Source organism: Corythoichthys intestinalis, chromosome 9, assembly GCF_030265065.1.
Source record: "Corythoichthys intestinalis isolate RoL2023-P3 chromosome 9, ASM3026506v1, whole genome shotgun sequence".
Taxonomy (NCBI): domain Eukaryota; kingdom Metazoa; phylum Chordata; class Actinopteri; order Syngnathiformes; family Syngnathidae; genus Corythoichthys; species Corythoichthys intestinalis.
Window position 1 is genome coordinate 52,147,074 of NC_080403.1, and position 22,066 is coordinate 52,169,139.

General features: G+C 39.7%; 1 protein-coding gene across 2 annotated transcripts in view; it reads left to right on the forward strand.

Annotated features, from left to right (window-relative positions):
- Positions 1-22,066, forward strand: part of igsf21a (immunoglobin superfamily, member 21a) — a 623,523-nt gene that overhangs the window by 190,076 nt on the left and 411,381 nt on the right. For both annotated transcript variants that reach the window (XM_057847132.1, XM_057847131.1), the window contains one exon: positions 19,618-19,730. In XM_057847132.1, the coding sequence (XP_057703115.1) occupies positions 19,618-19,730 (113 nt within the window). The remainder of the gene's footprint in view (positions 1-19,617; positions 19,731-22,066) is intronic.

Below are 22,066 nucleotides of genomic sequence, written 5' to 3' on the forward strand. Positions count from 1 at the left end.
TGTCGATGTCAGGCGGCAGGATCAGACAAAACGCCGTGGCCGATGGTAATCCAAGGTGTCAAATTGTCAATGAGTGTAGTCAAGCTAATCGTGGTCATTCAGTCCAAAGTCATGTCGTGTGGTCAAATAACAAACAAAATGCGCGATCTTCGCGTCTTCAAACTTTCAAACAAACAAAACAATATACTCGCAACTCTGCGGTCTGTGTTGGCGTTGCGTGCTGTCACATGTGTTGCGTGCGGTTGAAAACTATATCCGCCAGCGTTCCACACCTGTGCCGAGTAAGTCATTGATTTATACGCGCATAGTGGTGACGTCATCGCCCATATTGGCGGCACTACCACATTACGTCACTCAACACAAAAACTGCTCCAACACACCGGCCCCTATTATTATGGGCAAAGCGAAAATAATAATACTCAAATTTGGAGCATTCTAAGAAAACAACAAATAAACAAAATGATCTATTGCACTTTCATGAGTGCGTCAAACAGGTCTTCACTGGCTGGCTGGAACCAGCAAACAAATTTTGCTTATTGGTCTCTCAACAAGATTGGTCGCTGTCTGAAGTTTCACACTCCTCACAATTCCTCTTCGGTCAGGGTTCGTGTTCACCACTCTGGCGAGGACCCAAGATCCGCTTGGAGAGTTGGCATCAGCGATCAAAACAACATCTCCTTGAATAAAGTTTCTTCTACTTTTGTTCCATTTATGGCGTTCTACCTTTTGTTTCTTCTTATTCAATTCAGTTTCTTCTTCTGCCCTGAGGTTGGAGGACATCCTCTTCTTGGCCTCTACGTTTTTCTTATCTTCCTCTTCAATAACCTCTCCCTGTGGAGATGTCTCTTCCATCTTTTCAGCTTCTCTGCTGTCAGGTGAAGGTTTCCTTTTATTCTTCTTCAGTTTCACTTCATCCGCCTCTTGTTCATCCGGTGCTGCCACGAGTACTTTATTCTTAGCTAGTTTGACTGTTTCCTTTGTTATCGTCGATTCATCCTCTTTGGCTACATCTCTTTTCATTTTTGTCTTGTGTTTCATGTTCTCGTTCTCTTCACTCACAACAGGTATTTTCTTCTGTTCGTTCTTTATTTGTGGGGTTATCTTTATTTTTGCCTTCGTTGTATTTTCAATTTGTCTCACCTTATCTTTAAATTCTGTCTTCTTACGTTCTCTTTTCTTTTTGATCCTTTGGATTCTTTTTGGTTGATTTTGTCTGGCATCTGTAACGTGAGAACTATTTGTAAAATGGGTGTCTTTTTTTGCTTTCATGGCTGTTTTTCCCACTCTATTGTCAAAAAGACTGGTAGTTTGTTGTGACCTTTTCCCGTTCTTAGTTGCCTCTTTTCTGTCAATCGGCCTTTTGTTTTCCTTTTTGTCAATTCTGTTTTTACTATTGGCACCTTCTTCATATGAGTTTTCTGGATATTTGTGATTGAAGTTTTGTTTTACAAGATCATCCAAATTTACTACTGAAATGTGATGACTATGTACCTCCGTAATCTGTTCATCTGTGCCATTGCAGGTATTCATAAGTCCATTAACCACCCATCCTAACCTGGTTTTAACAGCATATGGTCCGTTGTCTCTGCTGTTGATAACCTTCCACGGTTCCATGGTTTGGGGAGCATTTATTCCAATTAAAAGGTCAACTTTCGAGTTGATATGGGTCAATTTCACCTCCTTTAGGTAATCCCATCTATTCAGTGATTCTAATTTTGGAATTTGCGCCTTTGTTACAGGTATCTCTTTTTGGGTGTATACTGCTGGCAACTTGATGAAGTCATTTCCTTCCAGATTGGAAACTTCGAGGCCTAATATTTTTTCCACATTTGTCATTCTTTCTTGTCCAAGTGTTTTCAGTAGAATTCTTGTTTTCCTTCCGTTAGCATTCAGTCGTCTTTGCAGGGCTGTTGTGCAAAATGTTGCTGTGCCACCTGGATCCAGAAAAGCATACGTTTTGATACACTTGTTGCCATTTGACATTTTCACTTGTACGGGAACTATGGCCAATGTTTGAGTACCACCGGCCCCGGTTTGAAGGTGCTTCTCTAAAGACACAAAAGCACTAGCTATTGTTGGTGGGTTGTCTGTAGCTGGTGGCTCTTGCTTATCATCCTGCTTTGGCCTTTCAAAGTGTAGCATAGTAGGGTGCTTCAATGTGCAGATTTTGCAGGTGAGTCCTTTTCTGCAGTCTTTGCTACGGTGACCCTTGGTTACGCAGCCAAAACAGATTCCATTTGTTTTGAAGAATTCAACCTTTTCTTCTCGTCTTTTTTTGCTCAGTTCTTTGCAGTCTTCAGTTGCATGATTCTTTTTACAGTACAGACAGGATTTGTTGGTACCTGTGATTGGTGCTTGACCTTGAGAGCCCTCTTCTGCTGCCACGGTGGTAAAGCTGCTCTTGTATGCTGATGAGCCAGATTTTATTTTCGGAGCAAAACTTTTCTTTTCGTCCTTTGGCTGTGATACAGCAGTGTCTTGGAGGTTCCCAAACGTTGGGTCACATGCCATTCTTGCCTGTCTTTCAATAAAGTTGACTAGCTGCTTGAACTTTGCTCTTACTTTGGTGCGCTCTTGGTACTTGAAGGCTACACCTCTCCATTTTTCTCTTAACTTAAAGGGGAGTTTAGAAACAATGGTTCTTAGATGAGTGGTGGTGTTTAAGTCGTCAAGGGCTTTTACATCTGCCATAGCGTTAGCACAACTGCGTAGGAATAAACCATATTCCCACAGTGCCAAGCGGTCCTCTGATTTAAGCACCTGCCAATTCAAAACCTTTCTTTGGTAGGCTGACGCAATGAGAATATCACTACCATAGTGTCTATGTAACAGCTTCTTCGCTTTGGTGTACCCCTGTGCTGGTGGCATATGGATGCAACTTTGGACGAGGACTTTGGGTTGCCCTTCAGTGTATTGGTCTAAAAAGAATAATAAATCACGAGCACTGTCCGTTTTGCTTTCAATACAATGCTCGAAAGTACGTATAAAAGTGTGATATTGCAGCGGGTCTCCATTAAAAATTGTAAGCTCTTTTGCAGGTAGAGTGGAAAGTCTTTGCTCTTTTATTAGCATTTCTGTTATTTCATTTTGTTTTCTCATTATTTTCAACATTTCGGCAGTTGAATCAGTTGGTTTCGAGGTGATCCTGGAATTGATGGGTGTGGCTGCCATGAGTTTGTCTTGTGTGGGCAATTTTATTCTGTCAGGCTTGTGCAACAGTGCTTGAGGACTGGTCATTCCAAAGTAAGTAGCAGGTGGTGGACGACCAACAATATTTTCACTCTGCTCCTCTTCATCATCATCATCCTCTTCTTCATTATCCACACCATATTCACCATCGTCATCATCATCGTCATCATCATCATCATCACTTTCATTCTTAATATGCCGGTCATAGTCTTCAACATCAAGCCCATTATTGAATTTATCATAATCATCATCGTGGGATTCTGTGTCTTTCCGAAGCCTTGATTTGTTGCTTCCTTCACTCACGCTCATGAGTTCATAAGTTTTGAGTTTTGCTTCTGCAGCAGCAAGTTGTGTTTTGATGGCCAACATCTCTCTTTCAGCCTTTAATTTAGCTTCTTCTCTTTCGAGAGCTTGTGCTTTTCTCAAACCTTCAGCCTGTACTAAAAGTGCAGCTTTCTCTGCTTCAACGTTGCGCCTGGCGGAGGAGGACGTTGATGAGCGGCTGCTGCTTTTGCTCATTTTGGTATCCAGCTCCAATTTACTCATCATCCCCACTGACACAAAAGAATCAGGACTTTCCCTTTTGGGCTCCGTTTGTTGTACTTCAAATTTCTTTGTATATTGTTGCTGTTTAGAGGGATATTCTGTAGTCTGTTGTACCCACTGCCCAATATTTTTTACCTTTTGTAGCCATTTGTTTACTGCTGTTCGAAATTCATGGAACTGAGCAGCCTTGGGTAGGTACCAGTTTGTGTGATCCACATCCCTCTCCTCTCCAGGGAGCATTTCATATAATGTTTTTTGAGAGGCAGTAAATTCATCAATCATTTTGTTAAAATCGCTGTATGCTTGTGTGATTATTTCAACGTTGTCATATCCATGTTGCATATTGTCCTCTATATAATTCATCTTTGATGTCAATTGTCTATATTTAGCAGCCCTCTGCTTCATTAATCCTTCTAATTTATTCTTCAAGGCCTTTTCAGTTAATTTGGATTTTCTCTTTTCATGTCCAACTTGTTTGGAATTTACTTTATCCGGTTCTGGTGGGTTTTGTTTATTACCAGCCATTTTTTCACCATCGTGATGATTGGGATTGGTTTCAACAAATTCTTGTTCAGCAGCGTGGCATTTGACAACGCCTATTTGAGTCGTGCTTTTAACAGCATCATCCATTTCCATAATTTGGTCTGCACTCCCTTTCATATCACTTGTGCGGGACATTGTGCTGACCGTTTCACAAACAACCCAATGCGCCTATAAATGCAAACTTTCGTACCTTTCTTTTTACGTTTACTACTTGGTTTAATGTGCGGGAGCGTTCAGCGCGACATCAAAATTACGAGACATCTGCCTCTAGCCACATGAAAACATCGTCCGTTCAATACTCTGTCACGTCAATTCAATCCGCTTCTTTATGCAACAATCACTGTTAAGCGTTCATCGCGACATCAAATACAAACATCCGGACTCCTAATCATATCAAAACTCCGTAATGTAACGCACCTGCCCCGAGCAGTCACGCAATCCGTTCTACTCGTAAACAATCAATCAATCAAGCCAATCCATTCGGCCACTCCACGGCGTTTTATCCTCAAACAGCATCAATTTATTCCTTCGGTAGTTTTCAACTTTTGTTCTGACAATTTTCAATATACGCTGGTTTAAGAATGTTTCAACGCGCACTCACCATATGTCGATGTCAGGCGGCAGGATCAGACAAAACGCCGTGGCCGATGGTAATCCAAGGTGTCAAATTGTCAATGAGTGTAGTCAAGCTAATCGTGGTCATTCAGTCCAAAGTCATGTCGTGTGGTCAAATAACAAACAAAATGCGCGATCTTCGCGTCTTCAAACTTTCAAACAAACAAAACAATATACTCGCAACTCTGCGGTCTGTGTTGGCGTTGCGTGCTGTCACATGTGTTGCGTGCGGTTGAAAACTATATCCGCCAGCGTTCCACACCTGTGCCGAGTAAGTCATTGATTTATACGCGCATAGTGGTGACGTCATCGCCCATATTGGCGGCACTACCACATTACGTCACTCAACACAAAAACTGCTCCAACACCCGCGTTTCACTGCGTTCTCGCTGCGGCCATGTTGTCGCGCCGTTGACGTTTCTGGGTTATACTGTCCTTCCGTGTTGGTCCTCATTATAGTAAAGAAGACGGAGTAAATATAATCTACACAAAGAAACTGTAACCCGATCAACTCACAGCCTCGAAAAGTAAGGGGTACATTATGTCAGAAAGTCGTTCGGTACGCCTCCATTCTGAACCGAGCACCACGTACCGAAACGGTTCAATTCAAATACATGTACCGTTACACCCTTATTGTTAACATATGACAGAAACTATTTTTTGTAAATGGAAAAATGTGTTTTTGTATATGGCATGTTTTTACATATGGCATTTATTTATACATGGAAAAATGGCTTTTGGCATGTTGCATTTTTTTACATATGGCATTTATTTATATATTGAAAAATGGCATGTGGCATTTTTTTTGCACATGGCAAAATGGCTTTTGGCATATGGCATTTTTTTTTTTCAGATGGTACAATGGCTTTTGGCATATGGCAGTTTTTTTGGTATATCGCAAAATGGCTTTTGGAATATGGCATTTTAATTTTTGTCCCATTGGCATTCTTCTCGTTATGTTTTAGTCTTCCAAGACATGTCTTTATCCCGTTAACGTCACCGTCATGACAAATTGTTCGTAGACGAAATACTTTTGTTATTGTCTTCGTTGACGAAAGCAATGATGTTTCCACCTAAGCAGCCTAATTCAAAGCATTGCCATATTTCTAACCTCTGTGACGTTGGACCCATTCTCTTCTTGTCATGTAACCTACTCTGTAAATTTGAGTAAATTTGATAACGTATTAGGCTATTTATCCTGGAATTCCTTTTTTTGACCTCTGTTACCTTTGACGTAATGACTGCCAAATTGAATCGTCACTTTGTTTCTCACAAAATTTACAACATCCTGTTTGATTATAATCCCTTTTTTTACAATCTTGAGTTATCTTGAGCTCAAATGTGCTGGATTTCTTAGCAAAGTAAAAACAACAACTAACAAGTTGGACGCCGGTTTGTCAGCGGACGTTCCACGTTCACTCCATGTGCGTCTGGGCAAATTGCCGTTATTAATGTGACAAAGAGGAATGCGGAGCCCTCATTGGTGTTGTCGCTCCAGATGAAAACAAGGCAGAGGTCTGCAAGTGACTAATATGTGGCAATTAAACACCTCACAGTTTATGGTTGAGTGCTCCACACCTGCAAATGGACTTCATTTGAGGATTTTCCTTCATTCTTTAGCTGCTGTAATGAAATAATATCGTGATATTGTCACGGCTCGCCGTCTGACAAATAGAAGAAGTACAAATTTTACCCCACTTCATGCTCTAATTGCGAGGAAAACTGATGCGAAGGCATGACCTTTGGTGCACGGCCCGATTTAGCCTCCCCGTAACGAGAGACGCGGCTTTTTTTGGGGAAGGAGGCAGCAATTACGGCGCGTGAAATTCATGACGTGACCGGGATGGGCTCGCGTGGGAGCAGACGGCTCGCTCGGCGGAGCCTGCAACCGCTCCGACTCCTCTAGACGTGAAGCGGCTTGACGAGTGCATCACCCGTGCAATTTGCTCTTTTGAAAATTCCCCGTCTTCTCTTGCACGGTTTCCTTCACTGGCAACTCCACATGCGCCCAACCCTTATGTCGGACGGATTCCCATAATGCCAGGGAATAAACCATGTGACCTTTAACCGTTTTAGGGACATCGGACATCCATTCAAGAGTTATTAATCTCTTAACTCATTCACTGCCAGCCGTTCAATAACTTCCAGGCCCTCCTAGTTAAAATGGGAGAGACAGCGAGAACGAAAAGTGGTGTTTGACATATGGCAAAATGGCTTTTGGCTTATAGCATTTTTGGGGTATATGGAAAAATGGCTTTTTGCATATGGCTTTTGGCATATGGCATTATTATATTTTGGAAAATGGAAAATGTCTTTTGGCATATGGCTATATGGCTTTTGGCATTATTATATTTTTGTAAATGGAAAATGTCTTTTGGCATTGGTTTTTGGTATATGGAAAGATGGCTTTTGGCATATGGCATTTTTTTTCCCATATGGCAAAATGGCTTTTGGAGAGTTTTCTTTTGTATGTTCAAAATGGCTTTTGGCATATGGCATTATTATTTTTTTGGTATGTGGCAAAATGGCTTTTGACATGTGGCATTATTATTTTTTTTGGTATATGGAAAAATGTGTTTTTGCATATGGCATTTTTTTACATATGGCATTTATTTATATATGGAAACATGTCTTTTGGCATATTGCATTTTTTTACATATGGCATTTATTTATACAGTGCCTTGCAAAAGTATTCGGCCCCCTTGAATCTTGCAACCTTTCGCCACATTTCAGGCTTCAAACATAAAGATATGAAATTTAATTTTTTTGTCAAGAATCAACAACAAGTGGGACACAATTGTGAAGTGGAACAACATTTATTGGATAATTTAAACTTTTTTAACAAATAAAAAACTGAAAAGTGGGGCGTGCAATATTAGTCGGCCCCTTTACTTTCAGTGCAGCAAACTCACTCCAGAAGTTCAGTGAGGCTCTCTGAATGATCTAATGTTGTCCTAAATGACCGATGATGATAAATAGAATCCACCTGTGTGTAATCAAGTCTCCGTATAAATGCACCTGCTCTGTGATAGTCTCAGGGTTCTGTTTAAAGTGCAGAGAGCATTATGAAAACCAAGGAACACACCAGGCAGGTCCGAGATACTGTTGTGGAGAAGTTTAAAGCCGGATTTGGATACAAAAAAATTTCCCAAGCTTTAAACATCTCAAGGAGCACTGTGCAAGCCATCATATTGAAATGGAAGGAGCATCAGACCACTGCAAATCTACCAAGACCCGGCCGTCCTTCCAAACTTTCTTCTCAAACAAGGAGAAAACTGATCAGAGATGCAGCCAAGAGGCCCATGATCACTCTGGATGACCTGCAGAGATCTACAGCTGAGGTGGGAGAGTCTGTCCATAGGACAACAATCAGTCGTACACTGCACAAATCTGGCCTTTATGAAAGAGTGGCAAGAAGAAAGCCATTTCTCAAAGATATCCATAAAAAGTCTCGTTTAAAGTTTGCCACAAGACACCTGGGAGACACACCAAACATGTGGAAGAAGGTGCTCTGATCAGATGAAACCAAAATTGAACTTTTTGGCCACAATGCAAAATGATATGTTTGGCGTAAAAGCAACACAGCTCATCACCCTGAACACACCATCCCCACTGTCAAACATGGTGGTGGCAGCATCATGGTTTGGGCCTGCTTTTCTTCAGCAGGGACAGGGAAGATGGTTAAAATTGATGGGAAGATGGATGCAGCCAAATACAGGAACATTCTGGAAGAAAACCTGTTGGTATCTGCACAAGACCTGAGACTGGGACGGAGATTTATCTTCCAACAATGATCCAAAACATAAAGCCAAATCTACAATGGAATGGTTCAAAAATAAACGTATCCAGGTGTTAGAATGGCCAAGTCAAAGTCCAGACCTGAATCCAATCGAGAATCTGTGGAAAGAGCTGAAGACTGCTGTTCACAAACACTCTCCATCCAACCTCACTGAGCTCGAGCTGTTTTGCAAGGAAGAATGGGCAAGAATGTCAGTCTCTCGATGTGCAAAACTGATAGAAACATACCCCAAGCGACTTGCAGCTGTAATTGGAGCAAAAGGTGGCGCTACAAAGTATTGACGCAAGGGGGCCGAATAATATTGCACGCCCCACTTTTCAGTTTTTTATTTGTTAAAAAAGTTTAAATTATCCAATAAATTTTGTTCCACTTCACGATTGTGTCCCACTTGTTGTTGATTCTTGACAAAAAATTAAAATTTTATATCTTTATGTTTGAAGCCTGAAATTTGGCGAAAGGTTGCAAGGTTCAAGGGGGCCGAATACTTTTGCAAGGCACTGTATATGGAAAAATGGCTTTCGGCATGTGGCATTTTTTTTTTGCACATGGCACAATGGCTTTTGGCATATGACAGTTTTTTTGGTATACGCAAAATGGCTTTTGGAATATGGCATTTTAATTTTTGGGGTAAATGGAAAATGTCTTTTGGCGTATGGCATTTTTTTTTAATCTATGGCATTATTTTTGGGTGAATGGAAAAATGTCTTTTGGCATATAGTGATTTTTTTGGTCTATGAAAAAATGGCTTTTGGCGTATGGCATTTTTTTTTGCATATGGCAAAATGATTTTTTTTGGTATGTGGCAAAACGGCTTTTGACATGTGGCATTATTTTTTTTTTTGGTAAATGGAAAAATGTCGTTTCGCATATGGCATTTTTTTTTTGGTAAATGGAAAAATATCTTTTGGCATATGGCATTTTTTTTACATATGGCATTTCTTTATTTACTGTATGGAAAAATGGCTTTTGGCATATGTCATTTTTTTTTGCATATGGCACAATGGCTTTTGGCAGTTTTTTGGTACATGGAAAAATTGCTTTTGGCATATGGCATTTTTTGCAGGCCATCCACGTCCATGCCATTGACGGGCATGCACGTCCAAATTTCCCATTTATTTTGGCAGAAAAACTTGTGGTTGTGATTTTTGACCATACACTTACTATTACAACGTTTTTCTGCTATTGAAAGTGAATGGGAAATATGGACATGCACTGCTGTCAATGGCATTGCCTTACTTGGGTGTCAGTTGAATATCAATGCTCTGTGAAAGCCCTTTTGCCGTATATCCCCCCAAAAAACTACACTATACGCCAGACATGTCCAAAGTCCGGCCCAGGGGCCAAATGCGGCCCATGGTCAAATTTCATCTGGCCCCCAGCCTATGTCATAAAATCAATAACGTCTGGCCCAAACACAGACTTAATGAATTGGTCAGCAGTATTGCAACCAGCATATGAAGTAGCTTACACACAAAATGCTGCCCCTCATTAACCCACTAAAAGGCAGCAGCACTTTAACCCTTTATTGCCAAATGTATCACATTTGATACAACTAAAATGTCATGATTTTGAGACAAATTTAGAATTTTGACATTCTTTTTGAAAAGAAAAGTGATGGATGCAAGTCAACACATGCATCTGCAGGTTCCATGAGAAAAAAAAACACATGATTTAGCATGGGTTATAGATATAGAGCACTTATTACACATATTCATTTTGACTTTTCTTTTTACAAATTTGAAAAAAAGGTTTCATTAGGACCTTATTTTTAAAATTTAGGGATTCTCTGATAATTGCTTAATGTTGGAGGTATTTAAGGGCTAAGCAACATTACTCCGTGTGACCCATTACTTCCATTTTCTAAAATGGTGACAACAAAAAAAAAAGAAAGTTGACTGTGACGGCCGATGCTTTAAGGATAGGTGGAAATTAGACTATTTCTTCACTAAAATACGCAAAAACTGTGTCTGCCTCATTTGCAAAGAGACGTCGCTGTTTTTAGAGATTTCAGTGTGGGGCGATATTACCAAACAGGACACGCTGACATGTACGACAAGATTACAGGGAAGATACGCAGCGAGAAATTGAAGCAACTTGAAGCTAGTTTAATGTCACAGCAGCAGTATTTCGCAAGAGCCCGAGAGTCGAAAGAGAAAAAAATAATTCAGCAAATGTGACACACTGAATGGCTTGCTAAAATTTGCTTAGATATATCGTTCTACGTAAAGGACGTCAGCCAAGGTTGGCCCCTCACATTTTTACCACACCAAATCTGGCCCCCTTTGCAAAAAGTTTGGACACCCCTGCTATACGCCAAAAGCCATTTTGCATATAACACATAGCACTTCATTCTCAGCCCTGCAGATGGATTGGACCTTTATTGCTGTCAATGGCAACTAAAGAGATAAGCTACGTGAGGTCACAAGCGATTTATATAAAAAAAAAGAAACTAAAAAAAAAAAATTCCCAAAGCACAATATACACACTTACTTGTACTTACTCAGTTATTTATAGGGGTGGCAACCTTTGGGTAGCTCACAATACAATTTGCAATACAAGGTTCATGATAACGATTATCTTACGATATGGCAGTACAACAATTATCAATACATGGGTCAGTAAATCATTCTGCGATACTCTACACTACAGTATAAATAATAAACAACTTGGAATTGAAATCGGGTTCATCAATAGTAGACGTGCAATCCATTTGAACTGGGGTAGTGCTTCCATCCCTCCCACTTTAAATAGGTCGGATGTCTATGGCCATCAATGTCGGCCAATGAGTTAATTTTGAGTCATTTCATGTCATTTCCTGTTGATTTTCCATAATTTCCTACTGATTTGGAGTCATTTCTGGGTCACCTCCTGTGGATTTTGGGCCATTTACGGGCCGCTTCCTGTTGATTTTGGGTTACTGAACAAGCACTGACCCGGGATTGCCACCAAATAAGTCGGAAGGGACTCCAAATGAACAGGAAATGTCCTGTAAATGCCCTAAAATTTACAGAAATTGAGCCGTAAATGCCCCCAAAACTGGGAAATGGTCATATTTACAGTGGGGCAAATAAGTATTTAGTCAACCACCAATTGTGCAAGTTCTCCTACTTGAAAAGATTAGAGAGGCCTGTAATTGTCAACATGGGTAAACCTCAACCATGAGCGACGGAATGTGGGGGGGGAACGAAAATCACATTGTTTGATTTTTAAAGAATTTATTTCCAAATTAAAGTGGAAAATAAGTATTTGGTCACCTACAAATAAGCAAGATTTCTGGCTGTCAAAGAGGTACAACTTCTACTAACAAGGTCTAACAATGCTCCACTTGTTACCTGTATTAATGGCACCTGTTTTAACTCCTTATTGGTATAAAAGACACCTGTCCAGTCAGTCACACTCCAAACTCCACTATGGCCAAGACCAAAGAGCTGTCAAAGGACACCAGAGACAAAATTGTAGACCTACACCAGGCTGGGAAGACTGAATCTGCAATCGGTAAAACGCTTGGTGTAAAGAAATCAGCTGTGGGAGCAATTATTAGAAAATGGAAGACATACAAGACCACTGAAAATCTCACTCGATCTGGGGCTCCATGCAAGATCTCACCCTGTGGCGTCAGAATAATAACAAGAACTGTGAGCAAAAATCCCAGAACCACACGGGGGGACCTAGTGAATGACCTGCAGAGAGCTGGGACCACAGTAACAAAGGCTACTATCAGTAACACAATGCGCCGCCAGGGACTCAAATCCTGCACTGCCAGACGTGTCCCCCTGCTGAAGAAAGTACACATCCAGGCCCTTCTGCGGTTCGCTAGAGAGCATTTGGATGATCCAGAAGAGGACTGGGAGAATATGTTATGGTCAGATGAAACCAAAATAGAACTTTTTGGTGGAAACACAGGTTCTCGTGTTTGGAGGAGAAAGAATACTGAATTGCATCCGAAGATCACCATACCTACTGTGAAGCATGGGGGTCGAAACATCATGCTTTGGGGCTGTTTTTCTGCAAAGGGACCAGGACGACTGATCTGTGTAAAGGAAAGAATGAATAAGGCCATGTATCGAGAGATTTTGAGTGAAAATCTCCTTCCATCAGCAAGGGCATTGAAGATGAGACATGGCTGGGTCTTTCAGCATGGCAATGATCCAAAACACACAGCCAGGGCAACAAAGGAGTGGTTTTGTAAGAAACATTTCAAGGTCCTAGAGTGGGCTAGCCAGTCTCCAGATCTCAACCCCATAAAAATCTGTGGAGGGAGTTGAAAGTCCGTGTTGCCCAACGACAGCCCCAAAACATCACTGCTCTAGAGGAGATCTGCATGGAGGAATAGGCCAAAATACCAGCAACAGTGTGTGAAAAGCTTGTAAAGAGTTACAAAAAACGTTTGGCCTCCGTTATTGCCAACAAAGGGAATTGGGATGAACTTTTGGTATTGACCAAATACTTATTTTCCACCATAATTTGCAAATAAATTCTTTAAAAATCAAACAATGAGATTTTCTGTTCCCCCCACATTCTGTCTCTAGTGGTTGAGGTTTACCCATGTTAACAATTAAAGGCCTCTCTAATATTTTCAAGTCGGAGAACTTGCACAATTAGAGGTTGACTAAATACTTATTTGCCCCACTGTAAGAGCATTGATTGCGATGGACGTCCAATTCATGTTGAATGTCAAAATGAACTGGACGTCTTTGTTAGCCTATTGGCTGCCATTGACGGCTCTAGACACTATTCTAGTGGAAGATTTAAAACCTGTTTGTTCTTCTTTTTTCCAATAGCGACACCATTTTAAAATGATATATCGATTTTTGGCGGTTCAATGAACATCCGGTCGTTTGCCTATCCTATTCAAAATGGATTGGACGTTTAGCGCCGTAGCAATAGCAACCAATGAATGCCCTAAGGGGTAAGAAAGTTCCCGGGAAATGTGTGCCTTTGAAGCACATGCTACAACCCTCCACCAAGGCCAAATGACAGATATATAAAAAATAAATCGCCTCAAAAAGTGAGCATATCTCAAGACTTGACTTTTCAACAAAGACAAACGTTTACGACTCCAGACTGCTCCACTTGTGGCTTTCTGTCAAGTGTTGGGGATTTTCTCAAAGCGCAGGATAAGCTAAGGTTTAACCATTCAACTTGACTCTTGAGACAAGAGCTCTCAACGACGCTGATTTAATTAACATCCTTTAATGAGAACATTAAGAATGTGCTGACATGACAGACACGCCGCCGCTGATCTACAGCATGTCGGTGTGTGGCTTTTGTTTTTTTCGCTGTGATGTATTTTGTCTTTGCCTTGTTCTCATTTACTTGCCATGAAAATTAAGCAATTGGACCAAACACGAGGCTTACTAATCAGGCTTTTCAATCATTTAGGATACAGCAGCAATCAAAGGCACGGAGGTGGGTGGTCCGACATCCAACTTTTAGAACAAATGTACCAAATTTATGTTTGTCGTGGGTAGAGTCGCCAAGCATTTTGCTCAATTAAGAGTAGCGTTACATCAAAATAATATTACTACAGTGATTTTCGGACTATAAGACGTACCTGAATATAGGCCGCTACCCACCAAATTTGACATTTGACATTTTGCCATAGTGCTTTATTTATTTAGTATGATTTGGGGAAAACTCCCACGAAGAATAGTCTACAAAAAAAGATAGCAATACTAATCCAAATCCGCGTTTTTTACTCACTCGAAGATCCAGGAATTAGACCGATCCCATGGCAATATCGCAGCCGCGATCAGGCCGTCGATTCCACAAAATAGACTGATCCGAAAAGCCGCTGTGGGACCGACGAATCAAAAAAATGGACAGATACAAAACCATTATTGCAGACGCGATGGGACCGTCGGATCCAGAAAATAGACGGATCCCTTACTTGACTGAGGATCCAGGAAAAATGTTCGGGCGCCAGTTGTAACGCGTGGTGGGTAGGATACATGCATATAGGGACCAAAAAGGGGGAGATGCTTCCACTTATGCACATTTATTCACTAAAAATAATAATTCCACCTTGACCACTCACTTCACTCCCCTTGTTTCCAGTTGACTGGAAATTTCATCCAAAAGCAGCACATCGTGGCATTTTACCTCGCGAGTTTAGGCAGCAATAAGCAATTGTTCAACACGCTACACATTTGGAAAGATTACCAATTACGTCATCATTGCGAGCCCTCAAACCATGGCGCCAACTAACGGTCAAAATATGGACTAAATATTATAAAATATTGCCATTGATTTAACATTTTATGTGTTTCTAACAACATATTTTTACTACAAGAGAACAATGGTGGTTTATTAGAGCCTACATGTACAGTATTTAAGTTAGAGGATCACGTTAAAACGGACAGGAGATGATGACACAGAATTCAGGAATAAAAGAGAACAAAGAATTTACACTTAAAGACAGACAAACAGAAAAGACATTACATTCATGTACGGGGACACAGAGTGTATCCCGCCTCCCAGCGCCTACACTTTTTACTTACTTCTCACCAAGGGCGTAGGTTTGGTCTCAACATTGGTAGGGACATTGATATAATTGATATATTTTCTTTCTCTTTTCAACATCACATATATGAACTGTTATCATTACACTGTTCTAAAATCTATTACAAGACTATACTAGGCCAGAAAAATGGAATTCCGTCAAGAAAATACATATACTAAAATGAAACATCACCCGTCCAAAGAGCACGAGAAATTTTTGCTACCTTGATATTGAAATGATTTTCTCCAGTTTTAGGAGTTTATCGGTGCCAAATAAAAACTGGGACAGAGGTTGAAATCCGCGCTTTTGAATAATGTTGACTCTATGTCAAATAGTTTAATTTTCCTGGTGCTCTAAAGTCACCAAGTGATTGAACACGCCGGCGTGATCATAGGACTCCAGTTTCAAGCTTTTGTGTGGTCACGTGACTGTATCGATGTTTGATTAGTACAATAGTCATGTGATTATTGCTGCGACGTCTCATAGGTGAAACTGGTAGAACCACTGTCTGCATCGCTGACAAAAATAATTATATATAATTAATTAATAATTCGATTGGAATTAATAGAATAAGAGTAAAAATTGTAAGAATTCTAGTGTAGCCCAAAGTTGTGGGGTAAGAGCAGCGTTTCTTCTTCACAAATCTCAAGAAATAACAAAAAGTATGGTAGGGTAAAGCTACTCTTAGAAGTACATTTTTCTCCAAACGTTACTCAAGTAAATGTTGCTTTTGGTAGGCCTTTGAATTATTCACCGCACAGAAGTAGTTATCAGTTTCAAAAGTTTGGTGACCCAGCTTCCTGTGTTCTCAGTGTGTCGCAGCTAGTAGTTACCTAGAGCCTTAAATGAAGCATGTCAACACCAGCTTTCCTACTGGGAGACCACAATGCCAATCACAATGGGGTGAAAATGGAAGAAAATAGTTGTCTGCAGCTTTTACTCTTGCAGGAAGACTTTCACTGGAATCGGTGGTTTTTGTAGATTGTATTATATTGTGTGTTATTATCATTTTTTTATTAACACACAATATCTACTCAATACACACAAGAATATTTATAATAAGTTGAAAATGAGGGTTTTTTGTTTCCCATCATTCTTGAGGGGAATTCTAAATCGGGCCGCTTAGGATAACTACACTTTTCGCCAAGATCGTCAGCCATTGAATATGATACGCCCGCCGGTGTCGTGCCAATGTAGTTACCCCCGTCAAAAATTGTATCCCCCGGGCGTAGCCATATGGAGGTAGATTTGTGTCTTCATTATTCGATCCCCGATCCCCACGAAAAAAGTGCTTCAATCAAAAAAAAAAATTAGAAGTCAATCAATCAAAATATGTATTTTCAATCAAAAAATGTCACTTCAATCAAAAAAATGTGTTTGAATGCAAAAATACATTTGAAACTAAAAAAAATGCATTTGGAAGCTATTTTTAATGTTTTTTTTTTTTTTTTGGATCGAAGTCAATTTTTTGGGTTGAAGCAACTTTTTTGAGTGAAGTAATGTTTTGCGTTTGGGCCAGGACATTTGTGTCTTTTATTATTCAATCAAAAAATAAGTTACTTCAGAAAAATAGATATATAATTTCAAAAGAAAAATCACTTTAATCAGAAAAAAGACATTTTTTTAATCATAGAAAAAAAAAAAATTAATGCGAAAAAATATTTGAGACCTAAATATTTGCATTTCAGCACTTAATTTTTCAATAAAAAAGTTTTGATTTAGCAATCCTTTTTGTGTGACATTTGTGGCTAAATCATTCAGTCCCCAAAAAAGTTCAATCCAAAAAAATATTTTCAAACTAAGAAAAAACTCATTTAAAAAATAAAATTGCACTCCCTTATATATATATATATATATATATATATATATATATATATATATATATATATATATATATATATTTTTTTTTTTTTTTTTTTTTGTGAAAATGATATGCAAAGCAAATGACCGTCTAAGGTGCTCGTCACATGATCTGTTCGAAAAAGAATTTTGACCATTATAAATTTTTTTTTTTTTTTTCATTTCATTTTTGTTGTTTTATTGCTTTACAACTTTTATACATGTATATATATATAGGAAAGTCAATTACATGCAATGACACTTTTCGGCTACCGGGGTGGTAGGGGCCTGGCCCGGCCCGGCCCTCCCTTAAACTCCGCTTATGATTTTAGGGCATTTACATGTCACTTCCTGTTGAGTTTGAGTCGCTGCCTATTCATTCACTGCATAAAATGTCCCAAAAATCAACATGAATTCACTGAAAATCAACAGGTCAGGCCTGAAATGGCCCAAAATTACCATGTTGCCTGGCATTGGCTGCCACTGACGGCCATAGGAGTGGGAGGGGCCCGTTTGTAAAGGGAGGGGTTAATTTGCTGCCTCCCTCCCAGTTGAAATGGATTAGACGTCTACTACCAATAAACTTATAGCAGAAGGATGAATATAGCTTGTTTTTGATTATAAGTTGTTTTGTAGAATATCTTAGAATGATTCCCTCACTAATGTATAGATTACCGCCATATTGTGAGATCATCGTTATCGTGAGCTTTGAATCGCAAATCATTTCGTATCGTGAGGCACCAAGAGGTTCCCACCCCTAGTTTGCATGCCCACATCGACTGGAATCGACAGTCTCGTCTGGCCCAGATGCGGATGATGCTACACAAGCACGTCATTAGGCTTGTTGTTAACACTTGTGTATGTAAATCTGACTTAAGTAGATTGTTTTCTAATTGGAGATGCATGTGTGGCAGCCTGATAATTCATAATTAATGATAATTTCTATTTTTTTTTAGACAGTTGCCATCATATTTTTGTGATCAAAGCACCGTTCCGCCCCCGAATGTTATACCGGAACGGCATTCCGGACTGTTCCGGCCCACTTTAACCCCTGCTTATTTTAAGCAATTAATTAGTATGTTAAATCTTAAATACTTTGAAATGTTCTTACTCCAACAATATTGTTCTAAACATTATTTGAAAGCATTTTTTTTTCTTGATTTAGATGGAAAAACTAGTGAACTTTTAAATGTATGGGCTTAATAAGAACAAATAGTAATGTACCGTATTGGCCCGAATATAAGACGGTGTTTTTTGCATTGAAATACGACTGAAAAAGAGGTGGTCGTCTTATATTCGCGGTCAAGAATTATACCCATTCACGACGCTAGATGGCGCCATATATCATTGAAGCGATGTTCTGTCATGATAGATCTCAGCTACTCTCCCCATTCATGACGCTAGATGGCGCCAGATATCATTGAAGCGATGTTCTGTCATGACAGATCTCAGCTATTCTCAAGTTTAACCAGTTTGCATTATTTTATCGCAATGTTTTTCCTTATTCAGATTTGTTTCAAGACTACAGTTACAGTTAGACTTCACTTTGATGGTTAATGCAGTTATTTCAATTTTGTTGTTTAATCACAATAGATTGGTTTATTTACATTTCAAAAACCAGAAGCCATTCATTTACGAATGTGGTTGCACTTTAGTTTATATATTTAAATGTTCAGATAATAAGATTTGAATGAGGAAAAATAACATGCTTTTTCTCTCAAATATATTGTTATAATCATTTGTTTCGGATGTGCTGTATTTATTTTCTGTATAAAAATTAATTTGGTGTTCAAAAAGTCTTTTTTCAAACTTGAGTCTTAAAAGAGGGGGATCGTCTTATAATCAGGGCAGTTTTATATTCGGGCCAATACGGTACTTAATTTAAGTGGAATAATCTGACTCCTTCATTTGTTAGTCTTTAACACTCAAAACAAGATGAAGAGGAAAATTATTTGACTAAAATTAAAAAAAAGTAATCTCATTTAGACGTTATAAATTTGCGGTGTACATTTTTTTGGGATGACTGCTTTTACTTAAAAAATATTGTTTAGAAGTAGCAAAAATATATATAATGTTTACTCAAATAATAGCATATGCTTGGAAAATGTGTCTAGAAACAAGTAAATAACTAAAGCAGTTCAGCAAATGGTCTTTTATTTGCAAAAAAGCAGGATTTGATCCCATGCCAGCTGCACCAAATTCAGCTATATGAGCTGTTAAACAACCAGTTGTCCATCTTGAGTTGTTTATTCACCAAAAGGCAATCTGTCCATTCTTTGCAAAAACTTTCCGAACGCCTCTTCTAATAAACACCTGAGCAAACAAAATCGCAGTGTCGTCCTCATCCAACAATTAGCCCGTTATGAAGGATGACTCTAGACGTCTTTGCGCACAGGTGGCCAACTTGCCGTTTGCGCGGCACAAATCGTTTTTTTGCCAGATGGGACGGAATTTAAGTCATTAGCCGCCTCTTTTTCTGCGTTACACACTTTAAATCCGTGAACATCTTGTGGCGGCACGAGTGTTTTCGTTCAAGTTCCACATTAAAGAGGTGTTTTGTTTTTCTGTGTGTGCGCCTCAACAGGATATTTGACCGTCACCATCGAGCCGCTGCCTCCTGTGGTCGTGGGTGAGACAGTCACCCTCAAGTGCAACTTCAAGACCGATGGGAGGCTACGGGAAATCGTTTGGTATCGGGTGAGTGCAAGTGATGCTTTATGACGGAGTTTGGTTCATTCATGGAACACGTCTGCCATTGACGGTGCTAGACGTCCAATGCATTTTGACTGGGAGAAGGTGAATGAACATTCGTTTAAAATGGATTGGACGTCTAGCGCTGTCAATGGCAAGCAATGAGGGTTAACCTTGGTGCAAAAAGAACTCTTTCTGAAATAGGTTTTCATTGATGGTAGTTTTGCATGTAATACAATACAAAATAATAAGAAGAGAAATTACAAATAGAAAATCAAATAAATTATATAAATACAAATCGGAATAATGAAAATATAATAATAACTAGGCCTGCAATCAGCACTGAACGGGCCCTCGCAGTTTGGCTCAACTCGGATGTCACGCAGATCAGGGTGGTGGCAGATCGTCCTCCTCTTATCATCTCATGAGAACCTAAATTGCTCAAAACTTGTCTCTTTTTTGGGGATTAGAAATACATTCACACACCTAGGAGAAAAAAACCCTATTGGAGAGGGTCCTACAAAAAAGGAGGCGCTACTTAGCTGTGCAGCCACACACTTATTCAAAACCAAAAACATTCTTTTAATTGGACCAATTTGACAAAGTGTGCCAAATTTTGTGGCTCTACAAGCTGCCTAAGTCCCTGAAAAATAAGTCTACTTTCTTTTTATGGCGAATAAAGGCTTGTCCAGGCAACAGACAGAGACATGTGGACATGGGCCTTAAAATGCAGTATTACAAAAGGTCTTGTAACTACAATGAACAACCTGAATAGAACTGGACATGTTTAAGTAAAATGAGTGACCACTAGTTGCCGCTGAAGAGTTGATGCAAATAACCCCTACAGAACCCTTCAGGGTACAACTCTTATCAAAAACAGGAAGTTTGGCGCAGTATTATGTGTGACAAGTTATGACTGTTCAAAATTTGTGGCGAGACAACATGGCAACATCTGCTTCAATGAAACCTCAATATTTTTCATCAGGCACCTGAACACATCTTATGGCTCCCCTTAAGCAAGTTTGAAGTCAATTGATTTTTTTCCCTTGGAGGAGGAGCCTGTCTAGTAAAAAAAGCGCGTTTCCTGTTCCCAGCAGCCGGTGCCAGGCCTAACGGGTAACTTTTCAATGCAGCCGTGTTCAGGCTTGGATATCTCACATACATGCCAGATATGAAAACGATTGAAGCTTGTATCAGGGAGTTATTAGTAATTTACGGAATTTGGCATGTTGCCAAAAAAATGGCCCACTTTGGCACCCAGCCCAGGTCAGGCCCGTGAATGAAAACCCACCATTTTCATAACTTAAGATCTCATATGTCTCATGAACAGTCTCACCAATTTTGAGGAGGATCCAACTAACTTGATGGGTGCCAATGTCTCAGATATGCACCCTGTGATTCGATATGAATTTCAAGTTCAATCCAAAATATGCGATTTCTTGTTGGGTTTGGAATATGGGTGCAAGATACCTTTTGGAGCAATTTGGCACAAGGTATCGACTCCCCAAATTTAATCGCTCTACGTTGAAAAAACCCAATTGGATAGGCCTTTTGGAAAAATTCAAGGGGGCGCCACTGAGCCATTTCTTATGTTTTTTTTAACCCAAGCTGCAAAATTATCATAATTTATGCCAAACCGCATGGGTATGGAAATTTTCGTGCATGTTAAGCCCTCCAAATAGGCCGTTTTCATTTGCCATGAAGAAATAATAATAATCCTTTGCATTCCAGTTGGGCTCTCGCGCCAGTTGGTGCTCGGGCCCTGATAATTATGTAACTAATCAGGTTTTAATGTGGCGGTTGTGTTTTGAAAGCTGTTCCTGAATGCACCATGTGACAGACAAGAGAGTGAGAGAGATTATGAGAGAGAGAGCGTTATTTTTTACTTTTGGCTATGGCGGACAATAGCCTTATAAAGACAGGCGAACGGAGGTCTGAGGAGGACTGACGCGATCATAGACATATTCCATCATTTCCAACTTAATTTCAGTGGTAAGCGTCACCTTTTCCTTTTTTTCCACCACCTGCACTAACCCTCTTGGGACCCATATTGATTTCTCTCACAAAATCCGCCGTGCGTCTGTCTTGCGGCAAAACAATGAAATTGCGACGCTGTCATAAATCGTCGTATTTCGAGCATATCATATGTCGAGACAAATGACGAGTCAAATTTAACGTCGGATCTCGACAGGATCGTATGTCGATGCACCACTGTAAAAGTATTCGTACAATTATGAATTGGCACATTGATTAAACGACCCCGATAACACTCCAAAGTTTATTTTTCTTTTTTATCCATTTCATAGCATTTAACTCATTGCCATAGACTTCATCATGATATT